This window comes from Lissotriton helveticus, chromosome 12 (genome assembly GCF_964261635.1).
Source record: "Lissotriton helveticus chromosome 12, aLisHel1.1, whole genome shotgun sequence".
NCBI lineage: Eukaryota > Metazoa > Chordata > Amphibia > Caudata > Salamandridae > Lissotriton > Lissotriton helveticus.
In genome coordinates this window covers 899986665-900004655 of record NC_136073.1, presented here as the reverse complement: position 1 = coordinate 900004655, position 17991 = coordinate 899986665, and the positions used below count along the sequence as shown (strand labels likewise).

Below are 17991 nucleotides of genomic sequence, written 5' to 3'. Positions count from 1 at the left end.
GTCCTTTTTCATTTTGTCCAGTATGGTGTCCACATCAGGACCAAATAAATAGTCAGGGTTAACGGGATGATTAAGTAAAGTGGTTTGAACTTCATTTTTAAACCCGGAGATGCGTAGCCACGCATGTCGTCTAAGCATGACGCTGGTGTTGATAGCTCTGGCTGCTGTATCTAGGGCACATTTTATGGATGCATTAGATATGAGCTTGCCCTCCTGTATCAGGAATTCTGCCTGTTCTTTATAAAGGTCAGGTAGGTGTTGAAAGATTTGTTCCAGTGTGTCGTAGTGCGCCCTGTCATATCTAGCTAACAGGGCTTGCATGTTTGCAATTCTCCAGACGTTAGCTGCTTGAGCAGCGACCCTTTTTCCCGATGCCTCCAGAATTTTGGACTCTTTGTCTGGAGGTTGAGCTTTGCCAGATGTTTGAGAATTAGCACGTTTACGTGCATTGGAGACAACTAGAGAGTCCAAAGGCAGATGTCCCTTAATGTATGTAGGGTCAACTAGGGCTGGTTTATACTTTCTCTCAATCCTAGGGTTAATGACCCGTGCCCTGGTAGTGTCTTTGAATATGTCCCCTGCATGTTTAAGCATCCCTTTCAGCATTGGCAATGTTTTGACGTTTTTTTTCAGAGGTGCTAAAAGTGTCAAAGAGGAAGTCCTCATCAATGGGATCTGCGTGCATCTCCACGTGGTGATTATATGCAGCCCTTTCTATCAGCGCGTTAAAGGCAGCTGTGTCCTCTGTAGGCGATGTTTTTACAGGGTATGCAGTGTTATCAGGAATTGTTTGAGAATCTCCAGGATCCGCAGGGTCAGTCCATGGCTGAGTTTGTGTGTCCTGGTCATCCTCTGTTGGATAATTGTATTGTTCATTGTCCTCATACTCCCCATAGTCATATGTGCGTGTGGGCGAGTACGTATATGTTTCCTGTATATATGGTGTGATAGGTTCAAAGAGCACTGGAGATGTTGAAGTGTCTCTTTTCCTCTTTAGAGGTATTTTGTAGGACTCAACGTTAGTTTCAGGCCTGATCTTCCTTTTCAACAGGGTAACCTTCCCAGTGTCGGGTCGACATACAGTTTAGACTGTTCTTCAGCTGAGGGATCCTGTTCCTCTGCCACTGTAGCTTTTTCCCCCAATCTTGGCCTTTTTGGCTGGGTCGGTTGGAATCCGCTATGTGTTTCGAGCACCCTTGGCTTGATATGCGGAGGGAGTCCGAATTTTACTGGTCCGAGAGGTTTTGGTTGTTGAGCCGTTTTAGTAGTTTGTATGATCTGTTTTGGCGCCGTGGTTATCTATCCGACATTTTTTTGTTGTCCGATAACCATTTTGTGGCCAGGTGTCGACTTTGGAGCATGTTGCTTTGAAGCAATGCTTTTATCTCTTGGTTCGACGGAGTCCTTCGGCTCGAGACTCGACTTTGGCTTAAGTGTCTTTGGCTGCACTTGCTTCGGTGTTTGACGCGTAACTTCGGATCGATAACCGTTGTCCGTTCGAGTCCTTTTTTAGCGTTGCCAGGCGTCGACGTCGATGTTGTCGGGTCGACTGCCTTCCGCTTAACCGCGAACGTGGGAGTAGTGGCTCTGGGCTCGACAACCTTTGCAAGTGACCTCGATGGGTCGACGACCTGTTTTTGCTTGGTCGGCTTCCACGGATCCGCCATTTTCGGTCCAAAGAATGGGATGTCGATGAGTTTCGGTTTCTGTTTGGTAACTATCACTTTCGGTTTCGATTTCTCCGTATTTTTGAAATGTCGTACCGATTGCTCTTGTAATATATTCGTAGCCGGGCTTAACTGCGGGGCTATAGAATCATCGTGCTGATCTTGGCTAAGGCCTTCCGGCGATGCCTCGACCTGAGCCTCTGGATCTTAACCTGTGAACATATTGGGCCCCGTACGCACGGTCGGCCCATTGTCTTCGCCGGAGTCATCCTCGACGGCTCCCATGCCTGGTTCGTTGTCCCCTACCTCGATGATGTCTTCCTCGTCATCGATGCAGTAGTTGGAGTCGTGTTCGGACCCCTGCTCCGACTGCTGATCCGAGTGCTCAGGCTCGACGACCTCTTCGTCGTCTTCAAAGATGTTCTCTGGCGCTGACTTCTGCATCGTCTGTCGTGCCGCACGTCGAACCCGAAGAGTCTTTTTTGACCTAAATTGAGCACAGGCTAAGCAGTCGGCTTCGTTGTGTTCAGGAGATAAACACTTATTACAGACTGGGTGTTTATCGATGTGCGGGTGTTTAGAGTTACAGTTGGGGCATCGCTTGAAAGGACTTCGTTCCATCGACGATTGGCCCTGGTGTCGAGAAGGCCACGCGGCCCGATTCGACGTCCTGAGTAGAAAGAACAGGAATAAGTTGTAGGTACCGATCGAAGATATGATACCGACGCTCCGAAGGCCTTTTGGCCTTTCTAAAGTTACAAATATATATTTCCGAACTCCGAGTAACAAAAGTACATCCGAACCCAATGGCGGAAAAAACAATCTGAGGATGGAGAGGATGCCCATGCGCACTGTAGTCCAGAGGAGGAGCCACCTATCTCGTGATACTTCGAAGACTCTTCCAGGACAACAATGTGCAATCATCCAGACCAAACACTAGGCGGCGATCTATGCACAGATATGAATTCAGCAGCCCACATGCCTCGAACACTCTGTTCGCCTGCTCCCATTAGTGACAGTCCGATTGAGACCTGCTGAGAGTGTCCGCCAGAGTATTGTGGAGACCCTTGATGTGCTCGGCTCTCAGGGTTATATTGTGGAATGTGACCCACTCCCACAATTCCTGAGCCTCCTGCGAGAGCATAGCAGATTTTGTTCCTCCTTGCTTGTTGATGTAATACATGCTGGTCGTATTGTCGGTACGGACCAGCACTGGGGAACCCGCAATCCTTGGGAGGAACGCTTGCAGAGACAGAAAGATGACGCGGAGCTCCAGTCTGTTGATATGCTGTTGTTTAGGTGTCGCCTAGCGAACGCAGAACTTGCGTTGCTTCGCCTTGGTGAGACTATTTTGTCGGTTTTGTGCGCGAAGGGAGACTAACCATGTGTGCGCATGGACAAGCGAGGTGCATGTGTATGGCGTCTCCTCTCTGCCTCACATGCTCCCACCCTGATGCAGTTTCGGTTTCACAATCAGACGTCACTAGCCTGAAGAGCAACTTGCCCACAATAGCCAGGGAGCTTCGGTGGATCGGCGTGTTGATCCTGAGCCCCAGGAGGAAGCCTGCCCTGCTGTTGCCCCCTCTACCTGCACGAGACACACCGGCGGCGCGTGGCCTCAGGTAGGTCACGTTACTGCTTTTTCTGCTCCACCCGAGACCAATATTCAACTGGTAAGTACATAGGTAATGACGATGCAAGAAATTGTCTTTCTTTTAGAGTTTGTCCGGCTCTGTTTTTTCCTTAGCGGTATCGTGTCCGCCAGGGAGATGGAGTTTGAAGAAGTGTTGTGTATTGACAGGGCTTTAAGTGGGATGAAGAAAACTGGGGGTGGGGGGGGGGAGGGGGTCTCTCAGAGGGGCGTGGCCGATGTAATTAAGGGCATGGCTTAAAAACACATAAGTTAAAAAACTGTGCTCAACAAATGTGTGCCATCCGACTTGTTGCAATATGCTAAGGCGTACCGTATGGCTTGTGATGTCTGGCCAGATTTTCCTGCAGAGCTGGCGGAATCACTGGCTCTGGTAAGGACCTCATAGCCTGCATCTATAAAGCCCTGAAGGGAGACCACAAGATGGATAGCACAAGTCTGGGACCTGTGGACAGATGACTTGCCTGAGCCACTTAAGAGAGGGCTAATGGACACGGGCCTGTGCTCAGATCAGGGAAGTACAGAGTAACACATGGTTGAAGCTTGCCCAGTGTTATTATTTACATTGAAGCCACTTACCACAAAGGTTGCACAGAATTAATGCATCCAGGTCGGCCACATGTCCCAGACATATGACGTGGGAGTGCGGTAGGCTGCAGAGATACTTGGAGGGGGTGCTGTGAGCTCTATGAGGAGCCAAACGTGTAAAGTTGGATGCCTTGGTCAAGCATTGCCTGCTGGGAGTGCTCCCAACCCTCAAAAGAGGGGCTAAAAAGAAACACAAGTTTGCCCTACTAGGGTTGGTACTGGCTAAGCAGCGCCTTGCCATCCGCTGGAAGCAACCCAGGCCACCCACCATCCAAAAGTGGATGGCCAACACGCACAAATAGGGGGTGGAAGTGGAACAACAGTTTCAGATTGTATGCACTGATAAGCATGCATGGGGGGGGGTCATGTTGGAAAATCGGGCGGCTGTGGAATAGCTGGGGTATGACTCCCCCGAGGCCGCCTGGAGCCCAGGGTCTACGATGTGGTGATGCACTTTTGAGGGCACCTGGTCGAGGGTGCTGGAGGTTGGAGCTTGGGGTGGCATGGATGAAAGGGCACAGGACAAGTACTCTGGCTGTGCATCTGCCCCACTCCGGGCCAGAGGGACGAACACCAGGATACGTGTGTGTATGTGCGTGTAAACAGATGAAGGTGTTACAGTTATGAAGGGGCAGCCTAACTCCTTTTCTCCAGCCTTCCTCCCACCTCCCCTCCCCCTCCCCAATCCAGGGGCTTGGGGGTAAAAGTGCTGCCACAGATGTCCACTGTCCTGCTTTGTATTATCAAAGTTACATAATTGGTTTGGCCTGTTTCACACAATTTATGTCATGTGAGATGCTAGTGAAGGCACGGTCAATGCTGCACTGAATGCTTACTGGCAGATAATCTGCCACTTGACAGCAATAACGGAAGGAAAGACAGTTTCAGACCCCGGAAGTTGCTGAAATAAACTATCCTCTCATGTAAGGAGTGACTATTGGTTGGTAACTATGTATGTATCAATGTTGGCTAAGCCATTATGCTATATTTTGAACTATACATACTCTCAATAAAGACATGTTTACAAAAACACACATGGGTGACTAAAAAATATACAAGCATTTGCAATGCAATAGGTCTCGCATTCACGCGAGTTTGAGCTATTAGTATTGTCATTGACAATGCCTTTTATTTATGTTTTAAAACCCAAAACATAAATAAAAGGCTTGACCTTTACAATGCTAATAGCTTAAACTCATGTGAATGCGAGACCTATTGCATTGCAAATGCTTGTTTTTTACTTGAGACCACTTTCCTTGCATCTGCCAATCTTGCAAATGACCTCCTGTAACCAGGCGAGGTCGCCCCCACACACCCCTGCTACTGCCTCCATCTGCTGTGCCCTGCTGCTGCCTTGGATTTTGCTGCCTCGTTTTTGTTCGTTTTTATTTTCTTTCCTCTCTTTCCCCAGCGTTCTCAAGGGCGACCCAGCCGCCGCTGAGCCGCCTCCTTTCCCGCCGCTGCCTCCCTGCGGCCCCGCCCCCCTTCTGCCCATTCGCCGCCCCACTCCCGCCACCCAGCTGCTCCTCCCTCCCGGCTCCTTCTTATGTCGCCCCCACCCACGTGCAGCGGACGTGCCGATTGTGCGCCGAAGGCGCGCCAAAGGCAAGCCCGTCTACGCCCGTCCGCGCCTGGCCGGCGCCCAGCGCGAGGACCCCTGGCCCTCGCCGATGCAAGACGACCCGACAGACCTACGACGCCGCCACCCTCAACGCACTCAATGCCGGCCGGAAACCCGCCTGCTGCCGAGCCACCCCGAAACGCACGCACGGACCCTTCACCTGCAAAAGCTGCAAGTTCACCTGCCTCACAACCTGCACCACACCCGCCAGGCCAAAGACCAGCAGCAACCACCTGAAGTGCATCCTGCTCAACACCCGCTCCGCCCACAGACACGCCGTGGAACTCTGGAACCTCCTCGACACAACTTCACCCGACATCGCCTTCCTCACGGAAACCTGGATGAACGCCTCCTCAGCCCATGACATCGCCATCGCCATCCCGGACGGGTACAAGATCATCAGGAGGGACCGCATCAACCAGACCGGAGGAGGCATCGCCATCGTCCACAAGAACACCATCCGCATCACAACCGACTCCGACGACACCTTCGCCACCACGGAACACCTCCACCCTCGTCTACAGACCCCGGGGACCACGCACACAATTCAGAGAAGACATCGCCGACTTCATCAGCCCGCACGCCCTCCCCTCCGCCGACTACATCCTCCTAGGGGACCTCAACTTCCACTTGGAGAACAACAAGGACCGCAACACCACCGCCCTGCTGGAAAACCTCGCAAACCTCGGACTCAAGCAACTGGTCAACACCCCCACCCACTACGCCGGCCACACGCTGGATCCCGTCTTCTCTTCCAGCAAGTACATCACCTTCAGCCACGCCACCGGACTCCACTGGACCGACCACAGCTGCGTCCACTTCAGCTTCAAAAGAACCACAACCCACCACCACCCGCAACAGGTACCTCACAGGAATTGGAGCAAGATCACCGCCGACCAGCTCACCACCTCCCTCAGCCAGAGCCCACCCGCCAGCACAACGGACCCGAACGAAGCAGCCCGCAACTTCACACAGTGGCTGACCGCCTGCGCCGACGACCTCGCACCACTGAAGAACCCTCCCAGCAGACCCAGAAGCAAGAAGTCCTCCTGGTTCACCGACGAACTCAAGGACTCCAAGAAGAACTGCCGCACCCTCGAGAAAGCCTGGCTCCTCGACCAGACCACAGACAACATGACCACCCTCAAACAAGCCACCCGAAAGCACCACCAGCTTATCCGCACCACCAAGAAGAAATCACTGAAGGAACGACTGGACAACAACGCCCACGACAGCAAGGAACTCTTCAGCATCGTCAAGGAATTCTCCAACCCCAGCACCGGCAACAACGACATCACTCCTTCGCAAGATCTCTGCGACTCTCTCGCCTCGTTCTTCCACCGCAAGATCGCCGACATCCACAACAGCTTCGGCGCACCACCCACGCACCCAACCGTCGAACCAACGCCCCCCACCACCACCACCACCCTCCGCACCTGGACCACAGTGACCACCGAAGACACAGCCCGCACGATGAACACCATCCACTCCGGATCTCTGACCGACCCCTGCCCCCACCACGTCTTCAACAAGGCCGACTCCACCATCGCACCCCAACTCCGGAACATCAACACCTCCTTCAACACCGCCACCTTCCCAGAGAGCTGGAAGCATGCCGAGCTCAGCGCCCTACTGAAGAAACCAACAGTGGACCCCACTGACCTCAAGAACTTCCGCCCCATCTCGCTCCTCCCTTTTCCTGCTAAAGTCATCGAGAAGATCGTCAACAGACAGCAGACCGCCTTCCTCGAGACGAACGGATCCCTCGACCCCTCGCAGTCCGGTTTCAGAGCCAACCACAGCACCGAGACCGCCCTGATCGCAGCCACCGACGACATCCGAGCCCTGCTCGACAACGGGGAAACAGCGGCACTCATCCTCCTGGACCTCTCTGCAGCGTTCAGCACTGTCTGCCACCGCACCCTAGTTCAACGCCTCAGCAACATCGGCATCCAAGAGAAGGCACTGGAGTGGATCATCTCGTTCCTCGCCGGAAGAACACAGAGAGTTCGCCTCCCCCCGTTTCGATCCGAGGCCACCAAAGTCATCTGCGGCGTACCACAAGGATCATCTCTCAGCCCCACCCTCTTCAACGTCTACATGAGACCTCTTGCAGCCATCGCACGCCAACACAACCTCAACATCATTTCCTACGTCGACGACACCCAGCTGATCCTCTCCCTCACCAGGGACCCCGACACCGCCAGAACCAGCCTACACGAAGGGATGAAAGACGTCGCCGAGTGGATGCAGACCAGCCGCCTGAAACTGAACTCAGACAAGATGGAAGTCCTCATCCTGGGACCATCGCCCTCTGCCTGGGACGACTCCTGGTGGCCCCCCGCCCTGGGCACCGCTCCCAACCAACAGACCACCTGGACTCCTCCCTCTCGATGACCAGACAAGTCAACGCCGTCTCCTCATCTTGCTTTCCCACCCTACGCATGCTTCGCAAGATCTTCCGTTGGATCCCGACCGAAACCAGGAAGACGGTCACCCAGGCACTCGTCACCAGCCGACTGGACTACGGAAACACCCTCTACGCCGGAACCACAGCCAAGCTACAGAGAAGACTCCAACGCATCCAGAACGCCTCCGCCCGACTCATCCTGGACATCCCCCGACGCTGCCACATCTCCGGTCACCTGAGGGACCTGCACTGGCTCCCTGTCAACAAGAGGATCACGTTCAGGCTCCTCACCCACGCACACAAGTCTCTCCACGACCTGGGCCCCAAGTACCTCAACGACCGCCTGACCTTCTACACTCCCACCCGCCAGCTACGATCTACTAGCCTCGCCCTCGCCGCCGTGCCACGCATCCGAAGAGCCACCGCCGGAGGCAGATCCTTCTCCTACCTGGCGGCCAAGACTTGGAACTCCCTCCCCATCCACCTCCGCCTCATCCAAGACCACCTCTCCTTCAGGAAGCAACTCAAGACCTGGCTGTTCAAGCAGTAGCGGACCCCTTCCCCCAAGAGCCTTAAGACCCTTCCGGGTGAGTAGCGCGCTATACAAGTGTTATGATTGATTGATTGATTGACCTCCCCATCCTTCCATGGAGGCATTGGTCGTTAAAACGAAGTCTGGAATGGCTTGTAGGAATGTGAGACCTTGGGCTAAATTTGCTGTCTGTGACCACCACTGCAGAGAATCTATCATGCGTAGCGCGACCCTGATGGAATCGTCGAATGAACCCAAGGCTTGTTGCAATTGAAGGTGTAGCTCCTCCTGAAGAGGTCTCATTTTGAGCAGTGCTAAGGGTATGAGATTTATTGCAGAATAGCACATCCCCAGGAGCGAAGCAAACATCCGGACAGAAACTGACCTTCTTCTTGAAATTAAAGTTGCCAATATTTGAAGACTCAGTTGCCGGTCGTGTGACAAGAATGCTTTGCACTGGACCATGTCTAGCATTGCTCCGAGAAAGGAATGACTTATAGTGAAAGTAACTGTGATTTGCTATCGTTGAGTCAGTCCCAGAGAAGAGAAGAGATGGATACATTATGCTGTGGCAACCATGGTTTCATGTTCCGAAGGACGTTTGAGCAGCCAATCGTCTAGATAAGGGAATACTTGTATTCCTCGAGATCTCAATGCTGCTGCCACTGGTGCCACAGGACATTTACACGGTTGGTCAGAGTTGTCAAACAATTTGATACAAATCAAAGTGAAGATCACCACAAATAGAAGTAAATTCAAGAACGGAAATTTAATTTCCCATGTAGTACCAGCATTAAATGCGATTGTCAGTCAAAGCACAATACAAATATACAATACACAATATATACAAATTGACCTTTCCAGCCTATATAAGGTCAGTTAGTTCCTATATATACATTGCTCATAGGTACATTTTCAATTGATACATTTAGTTCTATGAGCATATGGGAGTTTGGTAGGACGGTCTACGTTTCGACCCCCGCAGGTAACCGTCGAACCAACGCCCCCCACCGCCACCCTCCGCATCTGGACCACGGTGACCACCGAAGACACAGCCCGCACGATGAACACCATCCACTCCGGATCTCCAACCGACCCCTGCCCCCACCACATCTTCAACAAGGCTGACTCCATCATCGCACCTCAACTCCGGGACGTCATCAACGCCTCCTTCAACACCGCCACCTTCCCGGAGAGCTGGAAGCATGCCGAGCTCAACGCCCTACTGAAGAAACCAACAGCGGACCCCACCGACCTCAAGAACTTACGCCCCATCTCGCTCCTCCCTTTTCCTGCCAAAGTCATCGAGAAGACCGTCAACAGACAGCTTGCAGCCTTCCTCGAGACGAACGGATCCTTCGACCCTTCGCAGTCCGGTTTCCGAGCCAACCACACCACCGAGACCGCCCTCATCGCAGCCACCGACGACATCAGAACCCAGCTCGACAACGGGGAAACAGCGGCCCTCATCCTCCTGGACCTCTCTGCAGCGTTCGTCACCGTCTGCCACCGCACTCTAGTCCAACGCCTCAGCAACATCGGGATCCAAGAGAAGGCACTGGAGTGGATCATCTCGTTCCTCGCCGGAAGAACACAGAGAGTCCGCCTCCCCCCGTTCCGATCCGAGGCCACCGAAGTCATCTGCGGGGTACCACAAGGATCATCACTCAGCCCCACCCTCTCCAACGTATACATGAGACCTCTTGCAACCATCGCACGCCAGCACAACCTCAACATCATCTCCTTCGCCGACGACACCCAACTGATCCTCTCCCTCACCAGAGACCCCGCCACCGCCAGAACGAGCCTGCACGAAGGGATGAAAAACGTCGCCGAATGGATGAAGAACAGCCGCCTGAAACTGAACTCAGACAAGACGGAAGTCCTCATCCTGGGACGACTCCTGGTGGCCCCCCACCCTGGGCACCGCTCCCAAGCCAACCGACCACGCACGCAACCTGGGCTTCATCCTGGACTCTTCCCTCTCGATGACCAGACAAGTCAACGCCGTCTCCTCATCGTGCTTCAACAACCTGCGAATGCTCCGAAAGATCTTCCGATGGATCCCGACCGAAACCAGGAAGACGGTCACCCAGGCCCTCGTCACCAGCCGACTGGACTACGGGAACACCGTCTACGCGGGAACCACAGCCAAACTACAGAAAAGACTCCAGCACATACAGAACGCCTCCGCCCGACTCATCCTGGACATCCCCCGACGCAGCCACATCTCCGGCCACCTGAGGGACCTGCACTGGCTCCCCGTCAGCAAAAGGATCACGTTCAGGCTCCTTACCCACGCACACAAGTCTCTCCACGACCTGGGCCCCAAGTACCTCAACGACCGCCTGACCTTCTACACGCCCACCCGTCAGCTGCGTTCTACAAGCCTAGCCCTCGCCGCCGTACCACGCATCCGAAGAGCCACCGCCGGAGGAAGATCCTTCTCCTACCTGGCAGCCAAGACATGGAACTCCCTCCCCATCCACCTCCGGCTGACACAGGACCATCTCGCCTTCAGGAAACAACTCAAGACCTGGCTGTTCGAGCAGTAGCGGACCCCTCCCCAAAGCGCCTTGAGACCCTTCCGGGTGAGTAGCGCGCTATACAAATGGTATGATTGATTGATTGATTGATTGACTGACTTCTTTTTGATCAGGAAGAAACGAGAATAAAAACCTGTTCCTTTCTGAGATGATGGAACCATCTCTATCGCATTCTTGAGGAGCTTGAGGGCTTCTTTGAATAATAAGTGAAGACGAGGGGGACCCCTGGGCGGAGTAGCAGGTTGCTTTTTGATAAATTCCAGGGTGTGGCCGTTGGTTACTAGGTCTAAAACCCATCGGTCTAGAGTAATTTCTCACCGCTTGTGAACAAAAGCTAAAATTTTCACGCCCACGGATAAGAAGGGTAAAATGGTTGGCGCCCTGTGGAGATCATTGTTTTCTGTTAGTGTCCCGACCTTGATTCTGTGATCTCTTTCGACCACCCTGACGGGAGAAACTAGTCGTAGAGGATTGCCGGTATGATGACTGACTGTAAGGCTGTCTATACTGTGATTGATATTGCCTGTTTTGTTGGTTTTGGTATCCTCCTCTTGTTGAAAAAACACATCCTCTGAAAGATCTGCGCCTGTATTGAAGGGCGCCTAACGATCATGCGGTATCCGTGTCAGTTTTGATAGCTAAGAAGGCCTCATCAATGTGCTTACCAAACAAAGACTCTCCATCGTAGGCCATGCCTAGAATCTTTGTTTGCACCTCAGGTCTGAAAGTAGTGGCTTTAAGCCATCCTTGGAATCTAAGCACTGCAGTCTCAGCCAGTTGACGGAAGTTGGTGTTCACAATGTCCAGAGCGCAATCTATAGTTTCCGATGCGGCATGTTCTCCTTCCAACAGAATTTTCCTTGCTTCCTGTCTACGGTCTTCAGGAACGAGGTCAATGAGACCCGCCATGTCTGACCACATTTGACGGTAATACCGGCCGATGATCGCTAGAGAGTTAGCAGCTCTAATAGATGCCACTGCCATGGTAGAGAATTTTTTGCCTATAAGGTCCAGACGACGTCCTTCCTTGTCAGGCGGTGTGGTGATAGGTGTTACGAGATTTTTAGATCACTGTTGGGCGGCCTGCGAAATTACTGAATCTGGTATTGGATGACCAATCAGACAAGATGGGCTGTTAGCAGGGGCACGGTATTTCTTTTCTATGGGAGGAAGCACTGCTGGAATAGATGCAGGCATCTTCATGATCCTAACCCCTTCATTCCAGATATAGTCTATTATTGGTACAGCTCTCGTGATTTTCCTAGATTCTTCCTTGAAATCATGAAGGAAACATTCTTTCTGTTCGACCGCAATGGGCAGTTGAAATCTAGCTGCCGCTCCCTGCATTAAATTATGAAAGCCCCCGATGTCCTCAGGGGGAGAATCAGAAGGTAGAGGAAGAGGTGGAGAAGGCATCAGAATAACATATTCGTCCCAGGGATCCGTAATGTGAATATTTTCAGACGAATTGCCCTCTTCATCCTCATCTTCAGAGGAGGTTGTGTCATGCTGCACCTGTTCAGAAGGACCTGAAGGATAAGTCGAATAACGGGAACCTCAGGCTGAATTAAAGGATCAGGAACCGCCGCTGGTGGAGGTGGATTTTCTGGGACCACCCGTTGAGGGGGAAACCTTTGCCAGTAATCCGCCAGCATGGCCTGGAGATCTTGTATGAGCGTTGGAGAGAGGTGACTCACGTCCCTCTGGCGTGACTCCCTTAGATGAAATCTATGATGTGGAACCATAAGTTCTTCCTGGTAATATTGATCCTGGTAATCATCATCGTCGTCGTCATCTTGACACTTGATGTGAAGCTCAGAAGGATGGTGAGCTGTGCCAAAAGGTCCTTGATCCTCTTCATTCTCATAGTCGTCACCTTCAACATAAGTTTCTAGATGTGAAGGAATAAGTAGAGAGATCTTACTGTAATCCTGCTACCTTTGAAAAGTTTTGAGATGGTAAAATCCAGACGATATGGGTGTTGAGTATCCCCGTCGACACATTAAATTGAATTGGTAAATCCGTCGTCGACGGGCTCTTTGTCGACAGACTCTTTGTCGACGGGCTCTTCGTCGACGGGCTCTTCGTCATAAATGTCTTTGCTGATGGTGCCGCCGTAGACTTCGTCGACCATGATATCTTCGTCGACGGTGGAGGCTTCGTCGACGGTACTGTGGTCGATGGACTCTACGTTGACGTGGTCATCGACGGGGACTTCGTGAAATTTATTTCTCATCGACGATTCTTCCAAAACTGGCTTTTTGGTAGTGAAGGAGATTTTTATAGGCAGTATAGGCGATGTAATGGCTGTCGTTCAGACAGTAGCCGTCTACGATGGGGCAGAAGAGGACACAGAAATGGTCGACGATGGAGTAACTGTGTCAGATTTAATATGGCCTTTACTTACAGTTTTTGAAGTAGATGCCTTCTTAGACTCCTTAACTGATGTGGATGATGAAGACAGCGATGACCCAGAGGAAAGCTTAGGTGACCTCTGTGAATGGTCAAACATCATGAGAAGATTTATGGTGTTTTCTTCCCTCACTTGAAGAGCTGTCATGGGATCTAGCTCTTTTGCTAGAAGTTGACGCTCTGTCATCCTCCTCAGCTGAAGAGGATTTGAGCCACAAGAGCAGTCTTGCCTCTCTATCCCTAAGAGTCTTGGTAGAGAAAGTAAGGCATATCTTGCAATCCTTTGCCTCATGCTTAGGATAAAGGCAATAAATGCAGTCCTTCTGTTGGTAATCAACATGGACCCTCTTCTGATTACAGGTCCTGCAGGGCTTGAACAGAGCTTTCCTGTCAGACATTCTGAAGAGAAGTTGAGGAGAACTGAGTGGCACTCAGGGAGACTCCCTTCCATACGACGTGCGGTGAAAATCTGAGGAGAACTGCCTCTGCTGAGAGTGTTCTAGAGGGTGCTGGTAGCTGATTGTTGGAGCTAACTTTTGGGTCTTTTTACTCTAGTGATGTAGATAGGCTACTAAGATTTAGGCCTTAGGCTTTTTCTTTTAGTCTACTACTATTATTTACTTGTGGCACTACTTTTGTAATTTACTGTGGGACTCCCGCCTCAGCGATGGGGAATGATTCAGGCATGTGAATCTATGAAAGATACCCCAATACTGGATAAAATCAGGACTACGGGTCCCAAAAATGAAAAGAAAAAACACATGGGCTGGAAGAGCAACTCACGTGTGGATATGAGAACACAGAGCACTGAAGTATTTGTAGGTGTTGTTAGGCTTATTTGTAGGTAAAGAATATGTAGCATGAAGGAGTCACCAAAGCATATACAGATGTCTGGAAAGCTGTAACTCAAGGTATTTGGTGAACAGCACACACCTTTCCATTTAATTAAGGGGATAAGAATTCCTTTTGATGAAACTCGTCGTGCGCTGAATGAGAGAGCCACAGTTCCACCATCACTAATCATTGTGTCTGCCTGTATAACTAGGCTCATGCAGTGCTTTGAACTACAGTTTTCATAACTTAAAGGTGAGCCAATGCATTCTGTGGCTGCTTATCACAGGATAGCTAGAACCATGGCACAAGTAACTTGGGGAGGGCACTGTTGTGATGTGCAGGCAGAAGGTTCAGGCCTGCTGTAGTTCCACATAAACATTTAATTTTCCGTTTAATATTTTGCATGTTTTTAAAACACAACTGGAATGATCAGAAGTATGGAATTACATATTTTGTTAATGACATAACTAAAAGAATGCCACAAGGATAAAAAATGCACCTTATAAAATGAGATATTGTCATGACATTTACCTGCTACTTTTGACCATGCCACAACAAAAACTCCATATTTAGGGATTTAAAGTACAATATTAAGTCAGCACGTGGAATGATCCATTCAATAATTAAGCAGAAGTAGAGTGGTGTTTACCAGGACAGTAGCAGCGCAAGACTCCGGACTGTATGAGTGAAGCAGGAACTGTGATCTGGTCAAAGACGCAGGAGTATGTCTCGGCATCCTCAGTCCATGGGCCGGTGATCAGTACCTTCACACCACCCTGGCAAAAAGAGGCAATCATCAGGTCATTAGCTAGATCAGTTTGGCGACATATTACATCATTGCATGGCTAAAGGTGGAAGTGATCACACTGTTAATCCACATCTTCTGAGCAGGTATCGTATAGACAACAGCAAAGGGTTTCACAGTGAGCCGTTGTTATGAAATATCTTTAGGTTGTCGGTGAGAACCCAAGAACCCAGTAGATCGTTTTAACGATAAATGCTGGCCATCATTATAAGTCTCTGCCAGCAAAGTCAGAGATACGGCTATGTAAAGCTGTATAAACGAGTGTCAACATACGTTACCTACTGTAAGTAAGCAAGCAGCTATTCACAATCTTCTATGCAGACAGCCTTCATGTTCTGTCCCTATGGAAGTGGCAGTCCTGTTGGCACAACAATACACAGCACTCCCTCACCTCTTATGACATCCAAAGGTTTCACCTCATTCTTTTGTCTTCATCTATTAGAGCCTCTATGTAGGAAGGCGCACCTTCTTGACATGGTCACCCCCACCTTTCGACCTAGTACTGATGTCTTTCGATCAAAAGTGCAACAGTCCGTGCTAACCAGGCCCCCAGTGCCAGTGCTCCTTTCCTTAAAACAGATAAATGTCTGATTGTAACACATTTGCCAAGGACCTTAGCACCCCTGTAAGTTCCTAGTATATGGTACCTCTGGTATCCATGGCATGGGTACTAAAGAGGGACCCTATGTGCTGCAGCATGTATTGTGCCACTCAAAAGGAACCACACAAAAATGCATGCAGGATGAATGAAATGGAGCAAACAATTTAGAAAACACGACATGGCACACACCCTGTGTGCCATGCCTGTACACAATGCATATACTATATGTAAGTCACCCCTACCGCAAGCCTTAGAGCCCTTAAGCAGGGTGCATTATATTATATGGGAGGACATATCTGTTTGAGCAGATATGACCCTGAGATGTCTGGTTCCCTTGTCACAACATTGCAAGTGTTATATAAACAACAAAAGAGAGAGAAAGGGAATTTAAATATGTGTAGGGAGGAAACTTCTGGTCCCCTTGTAAATATTCTCAACAACAAATGGAGGAGTAACTCCGTGAGACTTTGTAAAAGTCTCTGAATACAGATTACTATGGTGCACGTAGTGCCCAACCAACCTGGGACATAGGTAGTCCTTTAAGAAGACTCCTCACTCACCAACCTGGTTGGTGACATGCTTCATCATCAGGGTCCCACCCCGAAGGCCGAATGCCAACAGGGTGTGCTGCGACACCTGATTACAGTGGAGCGGGTATTTTTCTTTTATATGTGCAGTGGAATATTAACGTAAGTGGTTTAAAAAGTGTCCAAAGCTACTCATAGGCTTTATTCTGGAGTGATTGGACACCAGATAAAAGTAAAGTGAGACACCTTTGTCTAGTTAGGTAGGCTTTGGTGTTACATAGACGTGTAATGTATTAAAAAATAGCGTTGTGTGTTATGTGTTTAAAATTTAGGTCTACATGTTTCAACCATGGTAGTATTATAGGTTTTCGTCAGGACAAATGTGGGTGAACTGGGTGGTACACACACGCTAAGGCGTGTCCAGCCCTCGATCACTGTGTTAAATGGAACCACAAAATCGTGGTTCCCGAAAAGTGTATTGTAAAAGTCTTCCTCCGGATTCTGGAAAAAAACCTGTGAATACAAATTATTATTTAGGAAGGGGGGTTGGGACCACGACAACAGTAGCTCACACGTGTCGAACATACAGCATACAGAGTCGTGCTCTTAGCGGTAACATCTGAGTACAATTGATCGTGAGGTGGATGTTACTAATTTATTGTGCATCGTAATTCGTGCACTATCAAGTAACCTGCCCTGGTTACACAGTTCCTAGGGAGTGTACAGACATGTGCCTGAGTTCTCGATTCTATAACCCCACTGTTCTGGGTAACAGGTAGTGTTGCCTAGTTGTGGAGGAAGTGGGTGTGCAAACATTCCCAATGGTGGGCAAATCGGAGAGCCACATTCATGAACATCCGTAAGACACAACCTGCATGCCACCGCGAACCAACGAAACGATTGAAACATTCATGCTGAACCAAAACGGCCAGCGGGTTTGTGTGTGGGTCACAATCAATCACAATCAATCACAGACACTCCCATACTCTCTGAAGCAAGCTTACTAGAATCGTTCAGAGTGTTAGCTTCATGGGCGTCCCGGTTCCAATGGCGGATCGCTCACGTGATCTGCTTTGCTCGAACACAAAAGGGGACATTTGTGAGATACAGGGCGTCAATGCCGTTTGGAAAAACGGGATCGACAAACCCGCAGGGTGGACTTACTTGTGGCTTGATCCTGAATGTCAATTCACCTACTTGGTAACCTGAAAGGAGCCCCGTCGGTAGTGACCCGCGCCCTCGGTGCAGTGATATTAAACCGGCATTCGGCTTCCGGGTTAGGCGGGTTGTGGACACGTGGGTTCCAACATACAATGAAAGGCACCGAGCATGCTGGCACGGAGACCAGAGGTTGCCATAGTAACAGCGTGCGCGTTGCTGTTAGTCTGAATAAAGTAAAGTTTAAGCAAGCGCAGTGCGGGTGAAAAAAAGGAAGGAATGAGTGTCAAAACTACTGGTTGCTGTAAAAGCATTCCGCATCAGTTAAGGGGCTTTTATAAAGTGCCTGTATTGATAAACTACAAAAAACCAGGGAATCAATATTAAACTTCTGGTTACCGTAGTAGGCATTCCGCATCGGTGTTGGGGGTTATTTTATTTACAGTGCCTGGAAAAATTAACTCCATAAGGTGAGAGGAAGAAATCAGAAAGGGACATAAATATAAACAAAAGGAAAGCTCAGGGTTCCTAAAAAATCCAGGGGGCATCAGGCACCCCAGTTGGTGCAAGGGAATTTAACAACATCCGGCAACTCAGTTGGATATAGTTAGAGGCCAGAATAGGTCACTAAAGAAAGAA

At 50.2% G+C, this 17991-nt stretch overlaps 1 protein-coding gene across 7 annotated transcripts in view; it reads right to left on the bottom strand.

The window, feature by feature from the left end:
* CAMTA2 (calmodulin binding transcription activator 2) overlaps positions 1 to 17991 on the bottom strand; it is an 809661-nt gene that overhangs the window by 401689 nt on the left and 389981 nt on the right. For all 7 annotated transcript variants that reach the window (XM_078668358.1, XM_078668360.1, XM_078668361.1 and 4 more), the window contains one exon: positions 14911 to 15037. In XM_078668358.1, the coding sequence (XP_078524484.1) occupies positions 14911 to 15037 (127 nt within the window). The remainder of the gene's footprint in view (positions 1 to 14910; positions 15038 to 17991) is intronic.